Source organism: Hemiscyllium ocellatum, chromosome 13 (genome assembly GCF_020745735.1).
Source record: "Hemiscyllium ocellatum isolate sHemOce1 chromosome 13, sHemOce1.pat.X.cur, whole genome shotgun sequence".
Classification (NCBI taxonomy): domain Eukaryota; kingdom Metazoa; phylum Chordata; class Chondrichthyes; order Orectolobiformes; family Hemiscylliidae; genus Hemiscyllium; species Hemiscyllium ocellatum.
Genome location: NC_083413.1, coordinates 5,965,682 through 5,988,847, shown reverse-complemented (window position 1 = coordinate 5,988,847; position 23,166 = coordinate 5,965,682). Strand labels below are relative to the sequence as shown.

Genomic DNA, 23,166 nt, shown 5'->3' with positions numbered 1-23,166 from the left:
ATAGTCAACTCAGCCACGTTAGGGAGATTTAAACAATCCTTAGATAAGCACATGGATGATTTTGGGATAGTGTAGGGGGATGAGCTGAGAATAGTTCACAGGACGGCGTAACATCGAGGGCCGAAGGGCCTGTTCTGCGCTGTATTGTTCTATGTTCTGTGAGTTTTCATGAGTGCCGTAGAGGAGGAATGGGAAGTCGAGAGGTAGAAAGGTTACGAGAAGAAATTTGAGGTTTTAGCAGATGAGTGTATTGTGTTGTAGTTCATTATTACGCATCAGTTGTCCCGTATGTTGCTTTTCTCAGTGCAAGCCTTTCCTGTGACAGCGTGTTTTATAGAATAGCTGTAGGTTGGGGAGACATCTGCTTGACCAGAATTGCGTACTAATTTTACTTGTTTGCTGTGATCTACAAAGAATGATGTGGGTGGACTCTATTCATATTCGTTTTCAGTAAGAAATATAGAGTCTGTATTTGTTTTGGTGTTTTGAATAGGTGAGGCCTGAAGTTAAAAGAATTCTGAGTTGATTGGCTTTGCAACTTACACTGTGTACAGTGGTGTCCAGGTGCACAAAACCAACTTGGAGGTCAAATTCCACTTCAGATTAAAGGAAAAAAGACTATGGACTGAATGCACATTGTGGTGTTCTGTTGCCACCTGCTTACTGTTAATTTTGGGATGGTCATTTTGGCAGTGAGCCCATCTTTTGGTAATGCTCTTACTTTCTTTTGAGTTGAACAATGATGTGAAATGTTGGACGCATTTTGAAATAGGAAGTAATACTTCTTATGTTAGAATAATGTACTGTCACAAGTTTCTTGTATATAATTCAATACGTAAAACATGAGATGCATAGAAAATAGGAGCACAAGGAGGCCACTTGGCCCTTTTGAGGCTGCTTTACTGTTCAAAATGATCTTGGCTGACCATCCAACTCTGTATCCCGTTCCCACTTTTGTCCCCCAAATCCTTTTATCCCCCAAATCCTTTTATCCCTTTAGCCCTAAAAACTTTCTCTCACTCCTTCTTGAAAACGTTCAGTATTTTGGCCTCGGCCACTTTCTGTGGCAGAGAATTCCACAGGCTCCCCACTCTCTATGTGAAAAAAATTCTGTTCTTCTCAGTTCTAAATGGCTCTACTCTATATTCTTATACTGTGATGCTGGCTCTGGAGACAGACAATTATTCATTATTTGTGATATTCATGCAATTAAAGTTGATTTTAAAGAGAATCTAATGGTTGAAACCTACATAGAATAGTCATATTTGATGGGAAATTTGACTTGGAAGTAGTGGTGTTAAGTGTGGCCTTAGTGAAATTATATGCTAGGCAATCTTTATTGAAACCGTACTTAACTGTTACGACATGGGGTAAACCCCTCTGCTCATTTAAATCCGACACACAGAAAAGATGCACCTTGTGCTGTAATCTGTGAAAATTCAAGAGGCAAAGAACTGGGTGGCACAGTGGTTAGCACTGCTGCCTCACAGCGCCTGAGACCCGTGTTCAATTCCTGACTCAGGCGACTGACTGTGTGGAGTTTGCACGTTCTCCCCGTGTCTGCGTGGGTTTCCTCCGGGTGCTCCGGTTTCCTCCCACAGTCCAAAGATGTGCGGGTCAGGTGAATTGGCCATGCTAAATTGCCCGTAGTGTTAGGTAAAGGGTAAATGCAGGGGTATGGGTGGGTTGTGCTTCGGCGGGTTGGTGTGGACTTGTTGGGCCGAAGGGCCTGTTTCCACACTGTAAGTCTAATCTAAACTATCCCAAGAATCACTTTTTAAAGTAAAAATGAAAATTTTAATTTTTTAAAAGTCTAACTGAGAATAATTAACTAACAACTATTTACAGCTCCTTTCTCTAACCAATCTTTTACTTTCCCTTCGACAATACTGGTCTGATAAAACCCCCAATTAAGACTTACAGAAAAATTCAAATTTCAAAACCAGCCAGCTGTCAAATCTTCTCTTTGTAAATTTGTAGATTTGAAGTCCAGGTCGATGTTGATGTTTTTTCCTGTGAAAACTTCTTCTCAAGACAGGTACCTCTTGGAGAGTTCTTACTAGCAGCTTACATCTGTTGGTCTTTTGGCAGTTCTCCTCTAACTGTTCAATTTTTGTTTGGTTTTATACCCCAAAGCATCAGATTGTTTCATTGGTGTCAATATTGTCAAAATACTAAATTCAAACTTGATTGAAGTTTAGTATCTTGGGGCATAGTTTAAACTGATTGGCCAAATTTGAATTTATGTTTTTGTCTCATAGCAACCCAGGTACTGTTAGCTGCTGGACCAAATGTTCCATTGTACATTATCCAGCACTCTGTGTACTTGCTAAGTCCTTCAACTCTATTAAAGGTACAGTACACATCTGCACCTCCATAACATAATCCCTCTATGATTTACCTATCTACATTCTGTATGCCTTCTGAAAGAAATGACTGCAGAAATTTAGACAAAGCCATAAAGATGGAGCCACTAACCCTGACTTTGGAAGGCATTAATTTGTCACATTCTGCAATCTCTGACGTCAAGAGACAGAATAAGGCCAGTTGACAAGAGGTCATACTGAACAACACTACAGTAAAATTCCATGCAACATTCTGTAAATTTCAATGAGATTTTGTCCCCAAGTTTTCCTTCACTATATAAAATGGACAGACTACTTCACAATAGGCCTGGTTCGGAAGAATCTGCGGTATAAAATTCCACAGATTCACAATGCTCTGAGAAGATAAATCTCCTCCACAACTCTGCCTTAAATGGGTGCTTTCTTACTCTGAGATTATGCCCTCTGACCTTAGACTGTCCCACAAACAGAAACAAATTCTCTGCATCTATCCTGTCAAACCTCCTATGAAACATAGAACATCTTCTATGTTTCAATAAGGCCGTCTCTCATTTGTCAAAACTGCAATGAATAGAGACCCATTCTACTCAGTCCCTCTCTACCTGCATCAGCCAAGTGAATCTTCTCTGGATTGCTTCCAATACCAATGTATCTTTTGTTAGAAATGGGGCCCAAAACAGTTCACAGTGTTCCAGTTGTGATCTGACTAGTGCCTTGTGTTGTTTCTGTTGTTCCACACTCTCTCTGAGTATGCTTAGATAAAACAGTAGAAGCTTTTGAAATGTGTATTAATTTCAGCATCAAGCGAAAGATTATTGGTGATTGTGGAGCATAGTTATGTAAAATTATCACAATCTCCAGTGCCATGTTGTCAGTGCTGGTTGATGGCGATATGGCAAACATTCAGGACTGTGATATTTACCTTTATGACCGTAATGGTCAGACCAAACTCCTTACAAGAATTAATCTATCTATTTGTTGCTGAAGGTACTTCTCAGTACGAAATTAAAGCATTGTCAGTGGAGAGTTACTCTTGATGATAACTTGCCACAAGTTTGTCTTGTATGACAATGAATATCAACTTTGTTTTATGAGGTGGATTGTACATTCATTCAGAAGGAATACGTACTTAACTTCTTACAGACATATAAGGATATAAAGGGGAGATAATAATGCACTGCTAATGCACTGAATCTGCACCCCAGAGGACCAGCGTAGTGTTCTGGTGACATGGAATGAAATCCCAGCTTGTAGAATTTAAACTGAATTGATGTATTCTAAAAAATGCTAAAATAGAAAACTAATTTCCTTAATAGTGACCAATAAATCATTGATACCCCATATGATTCACTAATGTTCTTTTAGGGAACAGGATCTGCGACTTTATTTGAGTTGACCTGCCTATGACTTCAGACCCAAAGCACATAGTTGACTCTTAAACAGCTGTGCCAGTGATATTCACATCTCCTGGAAGACTATGTTTAAATGTTTAAAGTTGGAGCTGCAGCAATAATTTTACAGAATTGTTGTCCTTCAAGTTCTTGACTGTTGTCAGTTCCATTCATGAAGGGATGTCCTCCTCCATGGTGAATGTAATGATGTGCATCAAATACAAAGGCATTTCTTCAGCTAGTATGGAGGCTGCAACACAAAAATGTTGTATTTGAATATCAAATGTCTGATCAACGCAGTTGTATCATTCTTGACCATCACCCATGGCTGTAATAATTGAAAGCAGTAATTGGCTGCTTAACTGGTTGGGAATGTTTGAACAGTGTCATGAAAGTGTAGTTATGATCATAATGCATAATCTACAGAGTACAGCAAAGTGCAACTCCAGCCAGAGATACATGATACTCTGCATTAATTTGTTTTTTTTTAGTATTTTGTGTTTCTTCACCAGTTTTCAGAAAGCTTCCTTCACAGTTAACTTTGTCTTCTTTCCAAGATATTTAACTTTTGCCTCATTTCAACACAGCCAGTTCAATATTACCCATTCCTGAGCCATCTGGGTACCATTGCAACTTTGTGCTTGAAGCCATTTTAACCCTTCCATGATTGACTCAACTTCAATCTTTACTTACATCTTTAAACAGTCTTTATTTTAAGTGAGAGTTTTTTTTTCTGTTTAAGAAGTTCCTGGAATGATCTCTATATTTCAGCGTTGTGGTTGATCTGTATTTCAATTTTTGCAGCTGTGTTGGTAGCTTTGCTGGTTTGATTATTAAAACAAAGTCTTATTTCCAACAGACCATCCTGTTGCTGTAAATGAAGCTGCCTGCTGGAAGCGTCGCTCTTGTTTACATCTGAGGGTTTTGGAGAACTTTGGACCCAGTGCACCTCCTTTGGGGCAGGTACAATGGCAAAACATGTAAGTGACAATAAACCTGTAGAACAGCAGGCCCACGTTTGGTTAAAGATATGGAGATAGCTGAAGACCAAATGTTTTTAATCGCCTCCTTGAACCTATTGTTTTATGCAACAGAAAGAATGTACAAATAGGATTTTAAGATGTTCTTTATATAAACTTCTTGTACATAAGTCAAATGGTTTCACTAGGGAATTCTTTGCCTAATGATTTCTACTTTAACTTTTACCTTCTGTTCTTGTGAAGTAAAATTTTATACTACTGCTACTTGTTAAATGTAAACCCCTGAATTAAGTTTGCAACTTTTTATGTTTAGCTAGGGCTACAGTTCAGCTTCATTATTAACCTAATTCATACAGCCCTCATTAAACCAAACTTCCCTTGGCCGTAGCAGAGTCTGCAATCTGGTGCTTTGCCGAGATTTCAATATCTTATTAAGAGAAACAAAAACGTTTGGTCTAAACTTGGTGTGATTTTCACCTTTGCAATATTTATTTGACCATTTTATTAGTTAACCTCCTTTAGATTTTTAGTTTATTTCCCACTCACCCAATCCCACCTCTTCTGCAGTTACATAACATTCCTCAATAGAAAGCAGGTGACATTACTTCTAGATTGGAATCACTACTGCAGACTGACCAGTTGCTAAAAGTGATTAATATTATTAATACTTTCTTTCCTTAATTTCCACACTTCTGCTACCCAAACTCTTATTGTTTTACTTCAGATAGAAAGCTCATTGTGTGAATTCACTTGATTTTGCTACATAATAGTCAAATGGTCTTACTTTCTTGTTTCAATCTATTCAGGCGATTCTTTGCTTAATGATCTCATTTTAAGTTTTCCCCTCTGCCTTTACTTTGCACTATCATGAGAAAACCTAGGCCCGTAAGCTTCTGCTAATGGGAACCATTTGACTAGGAATTCCTTGGTTAAGGTCCCTAACAATAAGGGGAAGCATCCCATCTGAGGTGAGCTGTTACCCTCCTTCTCTCCAGACTTCACTCCAATGGGAACCATAAAAGCAAAATCACAATCTACTTTAATGTGCAGTGTTTTAATGGACAAAAGTAATGTGCCAGTAAACTATTCAATTATTTTTTAACCAGGGTAGTCTATCCATTTATTTATACACATACATACTGAGAATAACACAATTTGTTTGGTACTATCTCACAAACCTACAATCCAGATAGAAGGAGTAACAAAGAACAGTACAGCACAGGAACAAGCTCTTCAACCCACTAAGCTTGCACAAATATGATGTCTTTTTAAATTAAGAAGTTTTTTTCCTCTACATGGTCTGTATCCCTGTATTCCTTGACTATTTGTGTGTATATCAAGTTGCCTCTTAAAAGTTGCTGAAAATGTGTTGCTGGAAAAGCGCAGCAGGTCAGGCAGCATCCAAGGAACAGGAAATTCGACGTTTCGGGCATAAGCCCTTCCTGATGAAGGGCTTAAGCCCGAAACGTCGAATTTCTTGTTCCTTGGATGCTGCCTGACCTGCTGCGCTTTTCCAGCAACATATTTTCAGCCCTGATCTCCAGCATCTGCAGACCTCACTTTCTCCTCTTAAAAGTTGCTATTGTATCAGCCTCCACCACCTTCCCAGGCAGTGCATTCCAGGCACTTACCACCCACTGTGTAAAAGAAAACTTGCCTCTCACATCTCAATCCAATCCAAAGATGTGCAGGTCAGGTGAATTGGCCATGCTAAATTGCCCATAGTGTTAAGTGCATTAGTCAGAGGGAAATGGGTCTGGGTGAGTTACTCTTTGGATGGTCGGTGTAGACACATTGGGCCGAAGGGCCTGTTTCCATACTGTAAGGAATTTAATCTAATCTAATCTAAAGATGTCACCTAGTAGTTGACATTTCTACCCTTGGAAAAAGACTCTGACTATCCTTTCATAATTTTGTAAACTTTTATTAGATTATCCCTCAGCCTCCGCCATTCAGGTGAAAACAAACTGAGATTGTCCAATCTGTCCTCAAAACTAATGCACAACAAAACAAGCAACTTTTTGGTAAGCCGTTCCCGTACCCTCTCGAAAGCCTCCACATCCTTCCAGCAATGTGTGGTGACCAGTACGAAATGTGGCCTAACTAAAGTTCTAAACAGCTGCAGCGTGTTATGTCTATGCCCTGCTGTGGGTAAGCATTGCTGCCTCACAGCACTAGGAACCTGGGTTCGATTCCAACCTCTGGCGACTGTCTGTGTTTAGTTTGCAGACATTCTCCCCGTGTCTGTGTAGGTTTCCTCCTGGTGCTCTGGTTTGCTTCCACAGTCCAAAGATATGCAGGTTAGCTAAATTGGCCATGCTACATTACCCGTAGTGTCTAGGGATGTATAGGTTGGGTGCATTAGTCAGGGGTAAATGTAGAGGAATAGGGGAATGGATCTGTGTGGCATACGCTTCAGAGGGTCAGTGTGGACTTGCTGGGCTGAAGGGCGTGTTTCCACATTGTAGGAATTCTATGACCGATGAAGGCAAGCAGACCATATTCTTTCTTGACTATCTTGTTGACTTGTGTTGCCATCTCTAGGGATCTGTGGACCTGTTAATGCTCCTAAAACTTCTGCCATTTATACTTTCCTCCCAACTCGGTGAACAGAACCACAACAATGAGCACCCGAGCTACAAATCGTCTCACAAACTTTCCTCCTGCATTAGACCTTCCAAAATGCATCACCTCGCATTTGTCCACACTAAATTCCATCTGCCATTTCTCCACCCAAATCTCCAGCATATCTATATCATTCTGTATTCTCTGGCAATCCTCCTCACTATCTGCAGCTCCTCCAATCTTTGTGTTGTCTGCAAACTTACTCATCAAACCACCTGCATTCTCCCCCATATCATTTATTATGGGTGGCACAGTGGTTAGCACTGCTGCCTCACAGCACCAGAGACCCCGGTTCAGATCCCACCTTGGGTAACTGTCTGTGTGGAGTTTGCACATTCTCCCCGTGTCTGCGTGGATTTCCTCTGGGTGCTCAGGTTTCCTCCCACAAGAGGTGCAGGTTAGGTGAATTGGCCATGCTAAATTGCCCGTAGTGCTAGGTGAAGGGGTAAATGTAGGAGAATGGGTCTGGGTAGGTTGCTCTTCGGCGGGTCGGTGTGGACTTGTTGACCTGAAGGGCCTGTTTCCACACTGTAAGTTACCTAATCTAAGATCACAGATCTTAGTCAGAAAAACACCCTCCCATTACTACTCTCTGTCTTCTACGACCAAGCCATTCTTACCAGCTCACCGTGGAACCCCAGGTGACTTTATCTTCTGTATCTGAAGTAAAGGGACCTCCAAGTTACCTTGAAGCTTCACACAACATCCTGTGTTGGACCCATGCTAGTTTCTTAATTGTCACCAGATTAAAATACAGGAACCCTTCTGTTACAGCATTGAAGAAGTACCACCACAGGAACATTAATGGTTGAACAAGAGTGAACTGCTCAAGTGCAAATAGATATGGACAATTAATGACTACCAAAGAATGAATTTTCTTTTTAAAACCTTGCTTTCATTTTAGGGAACTTCAAAGCCCACAACTTCCCCCACCCCCCCCCCACCAAAAAAAAATTAATTGCATAATTTCAGGAATGAATATTCCCCATTTCTTTTCCAAATTTTGTTGTTCACACATTATCAGTAAAGTTATAGCTTACAAACTAGACACCAGTAAGAAGGTCATTAAAGTTAGAGGTAGATGGATTCATACAAGAGAGGGGATCAAAGGCCATCAATGGGGGAGTGAGAGAGATGGGATTGTAACTTTGAAAAACAGTCAGATCAGCTGTGATCCTATTGACTGGAAGAGCAGGCGTGAGTGGTGAAATGTCCTACTATTGTTTGTATCTTAGATGGCAACACCTTCATTTTATTGTGGTATTCTCTCTTCTCTCTCTAATCTTCCTCTCATGGTACAAAAGGGAATTAGATAAGCACCTGAAGGAAGTAAATTGTTGGGTATTGGGGACAGGATAGAGAAATGAGACTAGCTAAATTGCAGAGAGCTAGCACAGTTTTGAAGGATCAAATGGCCTTCTTTTGAGCTATAACTGTTCAATAATTCCACCATGATTCTAACTGGCTGAGATATTTGTACATCACCAATATGGATGGTTTCACCATTGAGAGCTTATGCTTCCTCTGCATTTGTGGATTCTGACCCTAAATCTTGCTATCACTACTTCTGTCCCTCTTCCTCAACAACTTCCACTCTGATCCCCGTCCTGGCTACTAATCCTCATTTTTCTTAGTTACCCAATTTCACATTCTGTTTGAAATATTCCTGTGAAACGCCTTGGGATGTTTTTTGTATATTAAAGGCACGATGTAATTGCAAGTTCTTTTATGCTTCTTTGGAATAGTTTGTCCTTGTTAAGCAGACCGTGAGTCTGGCAAATGAGGCTGTATTGAATGGCGGCCTGTAAGAGTGCAAAATTAGGCAAGAAGGAGAATTTAATTAAGTGACATTCTCCTCCTGCGTCCTGATCCCCATTTGCAGAGTCTGTTTACTTGATACCATGCAACATTGCCACTTGTCTTGACTGATCAGAGGATTGGTAGGCTAGCTTTTTACACTATAGGTACAAGACATGGCTGCTTGCTTTCTCTCCAGTCTCCTTCCAGGCTGCTTTGATCAATCAGAAAGGTCTCCTATTGCCAATCCCTGGGAAAGAGCACCTCCTATCATGCCCAGGATTGCCTGCAAGGAAGCATTTTGAGCCCCAAGGCTGCAGTCTGACTGTTGGCAGGCGTTTTGACTTAATGTGAGAATGGAATAGACATTGGAGAGATTGGGGTCCAAGAGGATTATCTCCCAGGTGAAAGAGGACAATGATTTATGGAAGAAATCAACGGTGATGGACGCTGTGAGTTGGAAATGTAAGGAAATATAAGACATGGTCCCAGTTCTGCCTGATGGCAGAGACTAGAGGACTGCAGAGGCAGGCCTTTTAAAGCCAGCCCAATCTGAAATTGATGGCAGGATGACATTTCCTGCTCAGCCTCACTGTGAATTTGCAAGTCCAATTCGCACTGTACCTCATGGACCTGTGACGGGTTCCAACACGTGAACATCAATGACATCCCCTTCTGGTCTGTTGTTGGAAGCTATGTTCCTCCAATTAAAATTTCACAGCTTCTCATCGTGGAAAGGTTTTTTAGTTCACCTTTTTTCAATCTCAAGTTGTCCCATGACATTTTGCAGTCAATTAAAGATTATTGAAGCCTATTCAGTATTGTTGGATAGTCCACCTATTGTAACCTGAGGATACGACTCAGGCATTTTTGGTGGAATTTCTCTGGTGTATTTGTATGTCATTGATACATGGTCCAGGTCTTACTGTAGTACAAAGTTGTGGTAATGACAACAGTTCCATATGCCAGGGCTTTAGTTGACTTGTAGAGGTCTTTCTTGTCGGCCACTAGCTGTAACTTGTCCAGGGGTGAGATGGCATGGCTGATGCAGCGTTGAATCTTTTGAAGTAAGTAGTTTCAATGATATGGGAAGTGCTCAACATATACCAGAGTATCTCCTTCAAATATCCTTGTCTTTCTTGAAGCCAGCTCCACAAGGAGTCAGGCAGAAACCCCTGCCAGCTCAACTATAATGGACTTGGATGCTTTATCTGGATGGTTAATGAGTGTCTCGCACTGGGTCTTGGTTTCTCGACTCTCAAATGGCAATGTTCTAAGGAAAGTAAAATAAATCACTACAAAGATGCATTGTTACCATGCTTCAAGGAGAGGTTAGTTGACATTGATGGCAGGAAGGAGAGTCCTATAATCTTTCAAAACATTAACAACTTGTGCATCAAACTTTGGATCCAATTGTTTAATGATGAGACAGAGCAGCAGCAGAGAAGGAAAGGAAGAACATCCTATAGTCTGTATCCCACTGTCTTATGGGATACCCTAGTCCCTGTGCTCAAGTACCAGCAAGTCAAAAATTGGTCTGTTCAGACGCGTGAAGACCCACAGAATGTTAATGCCCCTGAATTGATAGCATTCACCAAAGATCCTTAGTTAGCATCTTCCAAAGCCACAACCACTTCTATCTGGAAGGAACAAGGGCAGGTGATATATGGGGACTTGCAATGGTGTTCCCTCCGAGCCACTCACCATCCTGACTTAGAAATATGTTGCCAATCTTTCAGTATTACCGGGTCAACATCCTAGAATTCCCTCTCTAAAGCATTGTGGGCCAACCTGCAGCATGTGGACTGCAGCACTTGAAGAGACAGCTCATCACCCCATCTCAAGGACCACTCGGGCCACCAGTGATGCCCACGTCCTTTTAATTAAAAAAGAGGAAAAGAAAACCCCTTCTGTTGAGGAGAAGATAAACGAAACCTGCTGCATATTTCTGATTTAATTTTGCAAACCAGTCAAATGGAACAGTTCGTGATTGCAACCAATGGATGCTTTCTATTTAGGCTTGTATGTGAAGAAAAACCTTCTGGGCAAAGATCGCATTTGGAATTCTAGAAGTACGCTTCATAACATTGCCTTTGAAGAAAAGGTGGGAAGAAAATGAGAAAAATCAAAAAAGTGAAGAACAGTGCAGTCTCTCTTTTGTGATTGCCTTGCCTTTACTTTTAAGTTGTATGTTCCCAATCATTTTAATCTATCCATAAATGTATCAGACACATCTCAGTATATGACTCGAAGACCATCTAATTCACACATTATACAGTGTTGCTTAATTTATGAATTAAAACTGCCTAACCTCTTGAACCATTGCTCGTGTTGGCTGTGAAAATAATTGTGTAAACTGAAGTCTTAAATTAAGGTACTGAGTGTGTTTTGTTCAAACTGGCTTGTGCCAGTCAAGCGGTTTAAATTTTTTTTTATGTAAGCATTAGTTCAGTGGAAATTGCAATTAAGGTTAACCACAGCTAAGTTGTTCTAGTAGATGAGATTCAGTGAACAATAAAGAACCAAATTGTAAGGCTAGTTGACAACCTTCTTCAATACTAAGTTAACCTTATTGAAAATTAAAAATATCTGTTCCTCCATTCATCTACTCCCATAGAATGTTTTTCCTTGTAGTTTTCTATCTGTTCAGCCAAATCATGCATTATCACTTACTGAAAACAGGGCATACCTCTGTCAATATTACTGTTTAACTGCTTAAATACTTCCTACAAAACTTATTTTTTAAAAAGTTGAAATAAACAATGTATTTTCCCTTGTTCTCTTCAGAGAGATAATCTCCCACTTACAGACCAATTAAACATGAGAGGGATTGTTACTGTTAACCTGAATCTTGATTCATGATAGTGATAGGTTCAAGGAGCTATAAATTATATGTCCTGAAGACTTGTGTTTTTAACATTAGACTGAACCCAGCTGCACCCAGACATATCTTCCGTTGCTCACACCTGCCTACTAGTGCACATTTTTTCCTCTTATCTTCTTTCAAATAAATTGGTATTATTTAGATAATTTCAGTTTCTGCTAGTGAAGAACGTGTAACTATATGTCCTTTAACAATGGTTATATCGTGTGGTAACTTTTGAGGTTTCAAGTGAAGGCCTATTGGTGAATGTATGCAATGGGGTTAAGTAAATTTTTGATAATTTGCAGTTGACTAAATTATTTTGGTAGCTGCTATAATGGAAAGATACATGTGTGCAAAAGCAAACACATTCTCAGTGAAACCAATTTTTAAAATTCGAATAATTTTGCTTCACGCTGGCCAAGTTGTAGAATATGAGTCTTTGGTTTGGCCAGAGCCAGTGTAGCAGAATACACGGTGGCTCATTGGTCAGCACTGGTGCCTCACAGCACCAGAGTCCCAGGTCTGATTCCAGCCTCGGGCGATTGTCTGTGTGGAGTTTGTACATTCTCCCCGTGTCTGCGTGGGTTTCCACCGGGTGCTCCGGTTTCTTCCCACAGTCCAAGGATATACAGGTCAGGTGAATTGGCCATGCTAAATTGCCCACAGTGTTAGGTGCATTAGTCAGAGGGAAAGGGGTTTGGGTGAGTTACTCTTCGGAGGGTTAGTGTGGACTGGTTGGGCCGAAGGGCCTGTTTCCACACTGTAGGGAATCTAACCTAATCATAATAGATATGGACAAAAAGCTTGGTTGAATGTAAATTGGTGCTGCAGTTTTGGAAAAGTGGGTGTGTGTAGCTGTACTGTTGATTTTGATACACAGTATTTTAAACTTGTGGACTGCAACCTGCAAATTCCTTTTTTAACTCTCCCACCCACCAAGGAAACTTAGAGCTTATATATTATCACAGCATGACCTTGGAAACACTTGTGTTTTCATAGCTCCAATTTTGTTTTTAAACAATATTGTCCAAACTGACCATTTTGACAGCAAAACTTTGTAAACTCTGTGTTCGGCCATTGTTTTTCTGCTGCCCCCTCAAAACCCAAGCTCATCCCAAACTCTAAGGCATATCCTAACTTGCACCAAGTCACATTTCCACGCTGTGCTTGCTGACCTATATTGACTCCTGGTCCAGTATGTCCTATTAGCTTTAAAATAGTGTTGGAAAAGGATAGACCAGATCTAAATGTTGATGATCTAAATTGGAGGAAGGCTAATTTCAAGGATATTAGACAAGATCTTTCAAAAGCTGATTGGGAGCAGATGTTCGCAGGTCAAGCAACAGCTGGAAAATGGGAAGCCTTCAAAAATGAGATAACGAAAGTCCAGAGACATATATTCCTGTTAGGGTGGAAGGAAAGGCTGGTAGGTATAGGGAATGCTGGATGACTAGAGAAATTGAGAAAAAGAAGGTAGCATTTGTAAGGTATAAACAGGAGAGATTGAGTGAATCCTTAGAAGAGTTTAAAGACAGAAGGAGTATACTGAAGAGGGAAATCAGGAGGGCAAAAACAGGACATGAGATTGTTTCGGCAAATAGGGTTAAGGAGATATCCAGATGGTTTTTACAAATACATTAAGGACAAAAGGACAACTAGGGAGAGAATAGGGCCCCTGTGCCTATGTGTGGAGCTGCAGGAGATGGGGGAGTTACTAAACGAGTATTTTACATCAGTATTTACTGTGGAGAAGGACATGGGAGGTATAGAATGTGGGGAAATAGATGATGACATCTTGAAAAATGTCCATATTACAGAGCAGGAAGTGCCGGATGTCTTGAAATGCATAAAAGTGGATAAATCCCCAGGACCTGATCAGTTGACCCGAGAACTCTGTGGGAAGCTAGAGAAGTGATTGCTGGGCCCCTTGCTGAGATATTTGTATTATTGATAGTCACAGGTGAGGTGCTGGAAGACTGGAGGTTGGCTAACGTGATGCCACTGTTTAAGAAATGTGGTAAGGAAAAGGCAGGAAACTATAAACCGGTGAGTTTGACATCGGTGGTTGGCAAGTTGTTGGAGTGAATCCTGAGGGACAGGATATACATGTACTTGGAAATGCAAGGACTGATTAGGGATAGTCAGCATGGCTTTGTGCGTGGGAGGTCATGTCTCACGATTGAGTTTTTTGAAGAAGTAACAAAGAGGATTGATGAGGGCAGAGCAGTAGACATCATAAATATGGACTTCAGTAAGGCGTTCAACAAGGTTCCTCATGGGAGACTGGTTAGCAAGGTTAGATCTCATGGAATACAGGGAGAACTAGCCATTTGGATACAGAACTGGCTCAAAGGTAGAAGGCAGAGGCTGGTGGTGGAGGGTTGTTTTTCAGACTGGAGGCCTGTGACCAGTGGAGTGCCACACAGATCGGAGCTGGGTCCACTAGTTTTCATCATTTATGTAAATGATTTGGATGTGAACATAGGTATAGTTAGTAAATTTGCAGATGACACCAAAATTGGAGCTGTAGTGGACAGCGAAGAGGGTTACCTCAGATTACAACAGGATCTTGATCAGATGGGCCAATGCGCTGAGAGGTGGCAGATGGAGTTTAATTCAGATAAATGTGAGGTGCTGCATTTTGGAAAAACAAATCTTAGCAGGAGTTATACACTTAATGGTGAGGTCCTAGGGAGTGTTGCTGAACAAAGAGACCTTGGGAGTGCAGGTTCATAGCTCCTTGAAAGTAAAGTCACAAGTAGATAGGATAGTGAAGGAGGCATTTGGTATGTTTTCCTTTATTGGTCAGAACACTGAGTATCGAAGTTGGGAGGTCACGTTGCAGCTGTACAGGACATTGGTTAGGCCACTGTTGGAATATTGCGTGCAATTCTGGTCTCCTTCCTATCAGAAAGATGTTGTGGAACTTGAAAGGGTTCAGAAAAGATTTACAAGGATGTTGCCAGGGTTGGAGGATTTGAGCTGTAGGGAGAGGCTGAATAGGCTGGGGCTGTTTTCTCTGGAGCATTGGAGGCTGAGAGGTGACCTTATGGAAGTTTATAAAATCATGAGGGGCATGGATAGGGTCTTTTCCCTGGGGCGAGGAGTCCTAAACTAGAGAGCATAGGTTCAGGGTGAGAGGGGAAAAATATAAAAGGGACCTAAGAGGCAACTTTTTCATGCAGAGGGTGGTCCGTTTATAGAATGAACTGCCAGAGGAAACAGTGGAGGCTGGTACAATTGCAACATTTAAAAGCAACTGGATGGGTATATGAATAGGAAGGGTTTGGAGGGGTATGGGCCAAGTGCTGGCAAATGGGTCTAGATTACCTTAGAATATTTGGGCAGCATGGACGAATTGGACTGAAGGGTCTGTTTCCGTGCTGGACAGCTCTATGATTCTATCCTCAATTTTAAAACTTTCATCTTCAAATTCAAATTCTATGCCCAGCCCTCCCTGTTTGTGTTACTTCCTCCAGCTGTACAATCCTTGGTCTTAGCAGTTTTCCTCATTTTATTTAAATCGTATAGCTAAATCACTTAGCTCATGTGCAAATTATTCAGTATTTCAGAGTACAGAAAAATACCCTGAGAATGGATAACCAAGATGTTCCAAAGAACCTTGCCATTCCTAATGGTATGCTATTCCATCCTCTTACCCCCTCTTTAGGTTGCAATAATTAATGCCAATGGAGATTTGAAAGGATACACAGACCAGAATCTTTTTCCAGTGAAAGGTAAGTGGAAATTAAATACATAAAAGCACAACTTACACCGAATTAAAATTGAAATATTCAGCAGATGTCTCATTTACAGACTGGGATTGTAATTTGAAGGACACATCTGTCATATTTGTAAGTAACCAGCTTCAATGGTGTGTCTTTCACTTGGAACCGATTCTGGACTCATTTCAAAGGAATGCTGCTTTCAGTGGAGATTAGATTTTATTTGAAAACAAGTCAAGAATTGGATTCTGTTAACTTAGTAGGAGTTTTGAACTTCATTGAGAACTTAAGATCTCTGATGATGTTTGAACTCTGGATCACTACGTTAATCTGTGTGGCCTTATCTAGTTGATCTGTTCAAAATACTGTACATTAAAAAGCATCATCCTTAAGTTCATTTGACAGTGTGCTATACATAAGTGACTTACATCAAGGTAAAGAAGATGGTCTCATTTTATCATAGTTACTTTAAAACTTGCTTGCCTCAAAGTAAAAACCTGAGTCAAGTGACGTGTTGGCTGTTCTGTAGTAATTTGTATCAGAGGCTACTGCCAGTTTATAATACTGGCACCTATTCTCTTATTGTTGAAAAGTGTGGTGCTGGAAAAGCACAGCAGGCCAGGCAGCATCCGAGGAGCAGAAGAATCGACGTTTCGGGCATAAACCCTTCTTCAACCAGGACTCTCGCCCACCCTCTGACGACCCCTTAAAAGGATAACCTATTCTTTTATGCCTTTTTCCTGGAGATGGAGAAAACAGGGAACGGGATTACAGCAACAGAAATTGCTGGAAAATCTCAGCAAGTCTGGCAGCATCTGTGGAGAGAGATTGGAGTTAATGTTTTGGGTACAGTGACTCTGCTCTGAAGGAGGGCCTCTAGACCTGAAATGTTAACTCGGATTTCTCTCCACAAATGCTGCCAGATCTGCTGAGATTTTTCAGCAATTTCAGTTTTTTCAGATTTCCAGCACCCGCAGTTCTTGTGGGTTTTTTTTTGTCTAGCAGTAAGATTAATTTTGGATTGCTTTAGCACAGATCTGCTGGGCCAAAGGATCTCCAATTTAAATCATATAGCTAAATCAAGAGACCCATTATACTAATGCACGTTAAATGATATTATTGTAGTTATCTGCATATAGCATTCACATTGACAAATGAATGGTTAAAGTTAGTACAAATGGGAAGTGATCCAACAGGCAACCTGCAGAAACTGAGTGCTAATGTGGGTACAGCAAAATCCCCTCCAATCCATCCTGAGCATGGCATATTTGACCAGTCAGTAATAACTCTGCTAATATGGTTCTTCCTTTCATAGATTACCTCCGATCTAACTGAGTTGACAGCAAGCTGACTGCATACACTAAGATGGGAAGAATTCATTTTTGAGACTTAGCCTGTTTCCATAAATGGCTGTTGCTATGAAGAAAAGCAGAGAAAGTTCTATAGGAACTCCACTGATCTACCAGGGAACAGCAACCTTCTCTTTCCTAGATGCTGACTTACATCCGTTAGTCTTCGCAAATTTTTTTATCAACTGAGTAAATTGAAGATAAGGTATCACTTGTCACTATGAGCTCTCAGCATTTAATCTCAGAGAAGCATTCAGTGTTACAATTATCCCTGTGCTCTGAGCACCTTTCTAAAATGATAAATCTAATCTGCCATTTTCTGGCAATGGGTAAACACATAGAGTCATAGAGATATACAGCATGGAAACAGACCCTTCGGTCCATGCCGACCAGATATCCCAACCCAATCTAGTCCCACCTGCCAGCACCCGGCCCATATCCCTCCAAACCCTTCCTATTCATATACCCATCCAAATGCCTCTTAAATGTTGCAATTGTACCAGCCTCCACCACATCCTCTAGCAGCTCATTCCATACACATACCACCCTCTGCGTGAAAAAGTTGCCCCTTAGGTCTCTTTTATATCTTTCCCCTATCACCCTAAACTTATGCCCTCTAGTTCTGGACTCCCCGACCCTAGGGAAAAGACTTTGTCTATTTATCCTATCCATGTCCCTCATAATTTTGTAAATCTCTATAAGGTCACCCCTCACCCTCCGACACTCTAGGGAACAGCCCCAGCCTGTTCAGCCTCTCCCTGTAGCTGAGGGCGTCCAACCCTGGCAACATCCTTGTAAATCTTTTCTGAACCCTTTCAAGTTTCACAACATCTTTCCGATAGGAAGGAGACCAGAATTGCACGCAATATTCCAACAGTGGCCTAACCAAAACCCTGTACAGCCGCAACATGACCTCCCAACTCCTGTACTCAATACTCTGACCAATAATGGAAAGCATACCAAATGCCGCCTTCACTATCCTATCTACCTGCGACTCCACTTTCAAGGAGCTATGAGCCTTCACTCCAAGGTCTCTCTGTTCAGCAACACTCCCTACTACCTTACCATTAAGTGTATAAGTCCTGGTAAGATTTGCTTTCTCCAAATGCAGCTTCTCATTTATCTGAATTAAACTCCATCTGCACCTCTCAGCCCATTGGCCCATCTGGTCCAGATTCTGTTGTAATCTGAGGTAACCCTCTTCGCTGTCCACTACACCTCCAATTTTGGTGTCATCTGCAAACTTACTAACTGTACCTCTTATGCTCACATCCAAATCATTTATGTAAATAACAAAACTTAGAGGACCCAGCACCGATCCTTGTGGCACTCCACTGGTCACAGGCCTCCAGTCTGACAAACAACCCTCCACCACCACCCTCTGTCTTCTACCTTTGAGCCAGTTCTGTATCCAAATGGCTAGTTCTGCTTGTATTCCATGAGATCTGACCTTGCTAATCAGTCTCCCACGGGAAATCTTGTCGAATGCCTTACTGAAGTCCATATAGATCACATCTACTGCTCTGCCCTCATCCATCTCCTTTGCTACTTCTTCAAAAAACTCAATCAATTTTGTGAGACATGATTTCCCACACACAAAGCCATGTTGACTATCCCGAATCAGTCCTTGCCTTTCCAAATACATGTACTCCTGTCCCTCAGGATTCCCTCCAACAACTTGCCCACCACCGAGGTCAGGCTCACTGGTCTATAGTTCACTGGCTTGTCCTTACCGCCCTTCTTAAACAATGGCACCACGTTTGCCAACCTCCAGTCTTCCGGCACCTCACCTGTGACGATCGATGATACAAGTATCTCAGCTAGAGGCCCAGCAGTCACTTCTCTAGCTTCCCACTAAGTTCTCAGGTACACCTGATCAGGTCCTGGGGATTTATCCACTTTTAACCATTTCAAGACATCCAGCACTTCCTCCTCTATAATCTGGACATTTTGCAAGATGTCACCATCTATTTCCCTACAGTCTTTTTTTCCATTTCTTTTTCCACAGTAAATACTGGTGCAAAATATTAATTTAGTATCTCCCCATTTTCTGTGGCTCCACACAAAGGCCACCTTGCTGATCTTCGAAGGGCCCTATTCTCTCCCTCGTTACCCTTTTGTCCTTAATATATCAGTAAAATCAGATACTAGCCTTTTGACCTGGATTTTTGCTACAAAGTAAACTACCTTTGTTATGGTGAGAATGGCAGATAATCCTGGAAATTGCAAGTCTCAATCTGGCAATTTCCATTTTCATGGGGGGGTTGGAAATGGGATTGGGTAAGGGCTTATGTGGTTCATGGTCACAGCTGGCCACTTATATCAATATCTATCTCCACTGCAATGTGATTTTTTTTTAACAAAAGTGTACTCCAACGGTATGAAATCTGAAGAATGGAGAGTATATCTGGTAAGAGAAAGTCTGAACCTTGTGGATTTCTTTGATAGCTGAGGTATTCCTGTGGAGAGGAAAGATCCATCTTTCGATCTGACGCTCCAATACATTTGGAAGAGGTCAGATCACCTTTCTAATGATTAAACGTAAACTTGAAAATGTGCAAGAAGTGCATAAACTCATTAACTGTTCTAATTGGAAGGCAGTCAATGTGGAATCTCATTTTCAATTTTCAGTGCAGATGTAGATAAATTCCTGATTATCGTAGTGATGAAAGACTATTGGTGAAATGTTGAGGTTGAAGTGTAGAGTTAAGATCTGATCAGCCACAGTCTTATTGAATGGGAGAGGCAGGCTGAACAATTCTGCACACCCAAACTCTGGTGGCAAAAACCGTCCTTAAATTTACGCATCGGTGTGGAAGTTGTTTCTCTGATATAAATACATATTTAGGCCAAATCATTCTGCTGTGGACTGGATGGATACACTATAGAGTGACAATGTTGAAATGTGCTACATGACACAGAAAGATAGAAACTGATATTGTGGTTCTGTTCACCGAGCTGGGAATTTGTGTTGCAGATGTTTCGTCCCCTGTCTAGGTGACATCCTCAGTGCTTGGGAGCCTCCTGTGAAGCGCTTCTGTGTTGTTTCCTCCAGCATTTATAGTGGTTTGTCTCTGCCGCTTCCGGTTGTCAGTTCCAGCTGTCCACTGCAGTGGTTGGTATATTGGGTCCAGGTAGATGTGTTTGTTGATAGAATCTGTGGATGAGTGCCATGCCTCTAGGAATTCCCTGGCTGTTCTCTGATTGGCTTGTCCCATAATAGTAGTGTTGTCCAATAGTCTTTGTAATTTTGAAAACACACACCGGATCTTCAACGCCACACTCACGGGGATCCAATTCACTAGAGAGGAAGAAAAGGACAACCAACTCCCATCCCTAGACGTGATGGTACAGAGAACACCGAACAGAGAATTCACCACAAAGGTATACAGGAAAGCCACACACACAGACCAAGTCCTGAACTACGAAAGCAACCACCCCAACACACACAAAAGAAGTTGCATGAAGACACTGTTCAAAAGGGCCACAACACACTGCAGCACACCAGAACTGCAAAAAGAGGAAGAAGAACACCTCGACAATGTATTTGCCAAAAAATGGATATCCGCGCAATTTCATCAACAGATGCCTAAGGGAAAGACAATGGAACGAGGACATGCCACAACCCAAAGGACTAGCCATGTTACCATACATCAAGAACATTTCTGAACTGACAGCCAGACTACTATGACCACTAGGACTCATAACAGCACACAAACCAACAGCCACTCTCATACAACAACTCACCAGGACAAAGGATCCGATAGCCAGCATGGGCAAAACCAACGTAGAGTTTAAAAATGTGTTGCTGGAAAAGCGCAGCAGGTCAGGCAGCATCAAAGGAGAAGGAGAATTGACGTTTCGGGCATAAGCCATTCTTCAGGAATGAGGAGGGTGTGCCAAGCAGGCTAAGATAAAAGGTAGAGAGGAGGGACTTGGGGGAGGGGCGTTGAGAATGCAATAGGTGGATGGAGATTAAGGTGAGGGTGATAGGCCAGAGAGGGGTGGGGGCGGAGAGGTCAGGAAGAAGATTGCAGGTCAAGAAGGTGGTGCTGAGTCTGAGGGTTGGGACTGAGAAAAGTTGGGGGGAGGGGAAATGAGGAGGCTGGAGAAATCTGAGTTCATCCCTTGTGGTTGGAGGGTTCCTCGGCGGAAGATGAGTCGCTCTTCCTCAAGACGTTGTGTTGCCATGGTCTGGCGATGGAGGAGGCCAAGGACCTGCATGTCCTTAGCGGAGTGGGAGGGGGAGTTGAAGTGTTTGTCCTCACTTGTCCTCACCTACCACCCCACCAACCTCCATATACATCACATCATCCGTCGTCATTTCCGCCACCTCCAAATGGACCCCACCACCAGGGATATATTTCCCTCCCCTCCCCTATCAGCGTTCTGATAAGACCACTCCCTCTGTGACTCCCTTGTCAGATCCACACCCCCTACCAACCCAACCTCCACTCTCGGCACCTTTCCCTGCAACCACAGAAAATGCAAACCTTGCGCCCACACTCCCCCCTCATTTCCCTCCAAGGCCCCAAGGGATCCTTCAATATCCATCAGAAATTCACCCGCACCTCCACACACATCATTTACTGCATCCGCTGCACCCGATGTGGCCTCCTATACATTGGGGAGACAGGCCGCCTACTTGCGGAACGTTTCAGAGAACACCTCTGGGACACCCGGACCAACCAACCCAACCGTCCCGTGGCTGAACACTTTAACTCCCTCCCATTCCGCCAAGGACATGCAGGTCCTTGGCCTCCTCCATCGCCAGACCATGGCAACACGACGCCTGGAGGAAGAGCGACTCATCTTCCGCCGAGGAACCCTCCAATCACAAGGGATGAACTCAGATTTCTCCAGCTTCCTCACTTCCCCTCCCCCCACCTTATATCGACCTGGACCCAATATACCAGCCACTGCAGCGGACAGCTGGAACTGACAACCGGAAGCGGCAGGGACAAATCACTATAAATGCCAGAGGAACCAACACAGAAATGCTTCACAGGAGGTTCCCAAGCACTGAGGATGTCACGTAATCAGGGGATGAAACGTCTGCAACACAAATTCCCAACTCGGCGAACAGAACCACAACAACGAGCACCAGAGCTACGAATCTTCTCTCAAACCTTGAAGATAGAAACTGAATTAAGAATATTGTCCAAGATTTTTGACTTTGTCACCACAGATCCTCTCAGCAGTTGACATTGCAATCCATGTTCCCTTTTATTTGCATATACCTTTTATTTTACAGGTAAAACAGACCTTAATGTTCATATTAAGCTTTTGAATTGAATTGAATTTATTGTCATGTGTACCGAGCCACAGTGAAAAGCTTTGTCTTGCGAGCAATACAGGTAGACCACAGAGTTAAGTAGCATAGATAGGAAATAATAGGGAAACAGCAAAAACAAAAACACAGGCATGGGCAAATGTTAAGAGTTTGTGAGTCCATTCAGTATTCTAACAGTCGGGTAGAAACTGTTTTGAAACCGGCTGGTGCCTGTGTTCAGGTTTCTGTACCTTCTCCCCGATGGTAGAGGTTGTAGAAAAACATTGCCAGGGGAACTGAGACAAAAGTGCTAAAAATAGGCATGATCCAGGGTCCAGGAGATGAAAACTGAATAAACGCAAATCATCAAAAAAAATACAAAAATTAATGTTGCTCACAGTTAATATTTTCAACCCTGCCCCACATTTTACTCCTGTTTACATTGCTCAAGGTCATAGGAACAGGAGGAGACCATTTAGCTTCTTGAGCCTTTCCACTGGGTAGTGAGATTCTGGCTGTTCTCCCACTTGATGTTTTGTGTCAATCGCTTTAATATCGCTGGCTGATAAAAATCTATAAATTGTCATAGCTTAGCCACTGGAGTACATGTAATATTTCCAGTTAATCTCCTCTGCATTTCTACTGAGGCTAATATATTTTTCTAAAGTGTGGCACCCAGATCTGCTGGCTGTACTCAATCTTTTTAAAACAATTCATTCATGGGATGTGGGCGGCATTGGCTCGGGCAGCATCGGTTGTCCATCCCTAGTTGCCCTCGAGAAGGGTGAGCTTTCTTTTTGAACTGCTACAGTCCCT

At 42.0% G+C, this 23,166-nt stretch overlaps 1 protein-coding gene across 6 annotated transcripts in view; it reads left to right on the top strand.

Annotated features, from left to right (window-relative positions):
- The window catches only part of LOC132821757 (transcription factor Dp-2-like), a 207,160-nt gene that overhangs the window by 39,246 nt on the left and 144,748 nt on the right, over window positions 1-23,166 (top strand). For 4 of the 6 annotated variants that reach the window (XM_060834500.1, XM_060834498.1, XM_060834495.1 and 1 more), the window contains 2 exons: window positions 4,596-4,716; window positions 15,675-15,741. In XM_060834500.1, coding sequence (XP_060690483.1) covers window positions 4,705-4,716; window positions 15,675-15,741 — 79 coding nt within the window. In that variant the 5' untranslated portion in view covers window positions 4,596-4,704. Of the gene's footprint in view, window positions 1-493; window positions 709-4,595; window positions 4,717-15,674; window positions 15,742-23,166 lie in introns of those variants that run through there. The other 2 variants (XM_060834496.1, XM_060834502.1) reach the window with 2 other exon arrangements.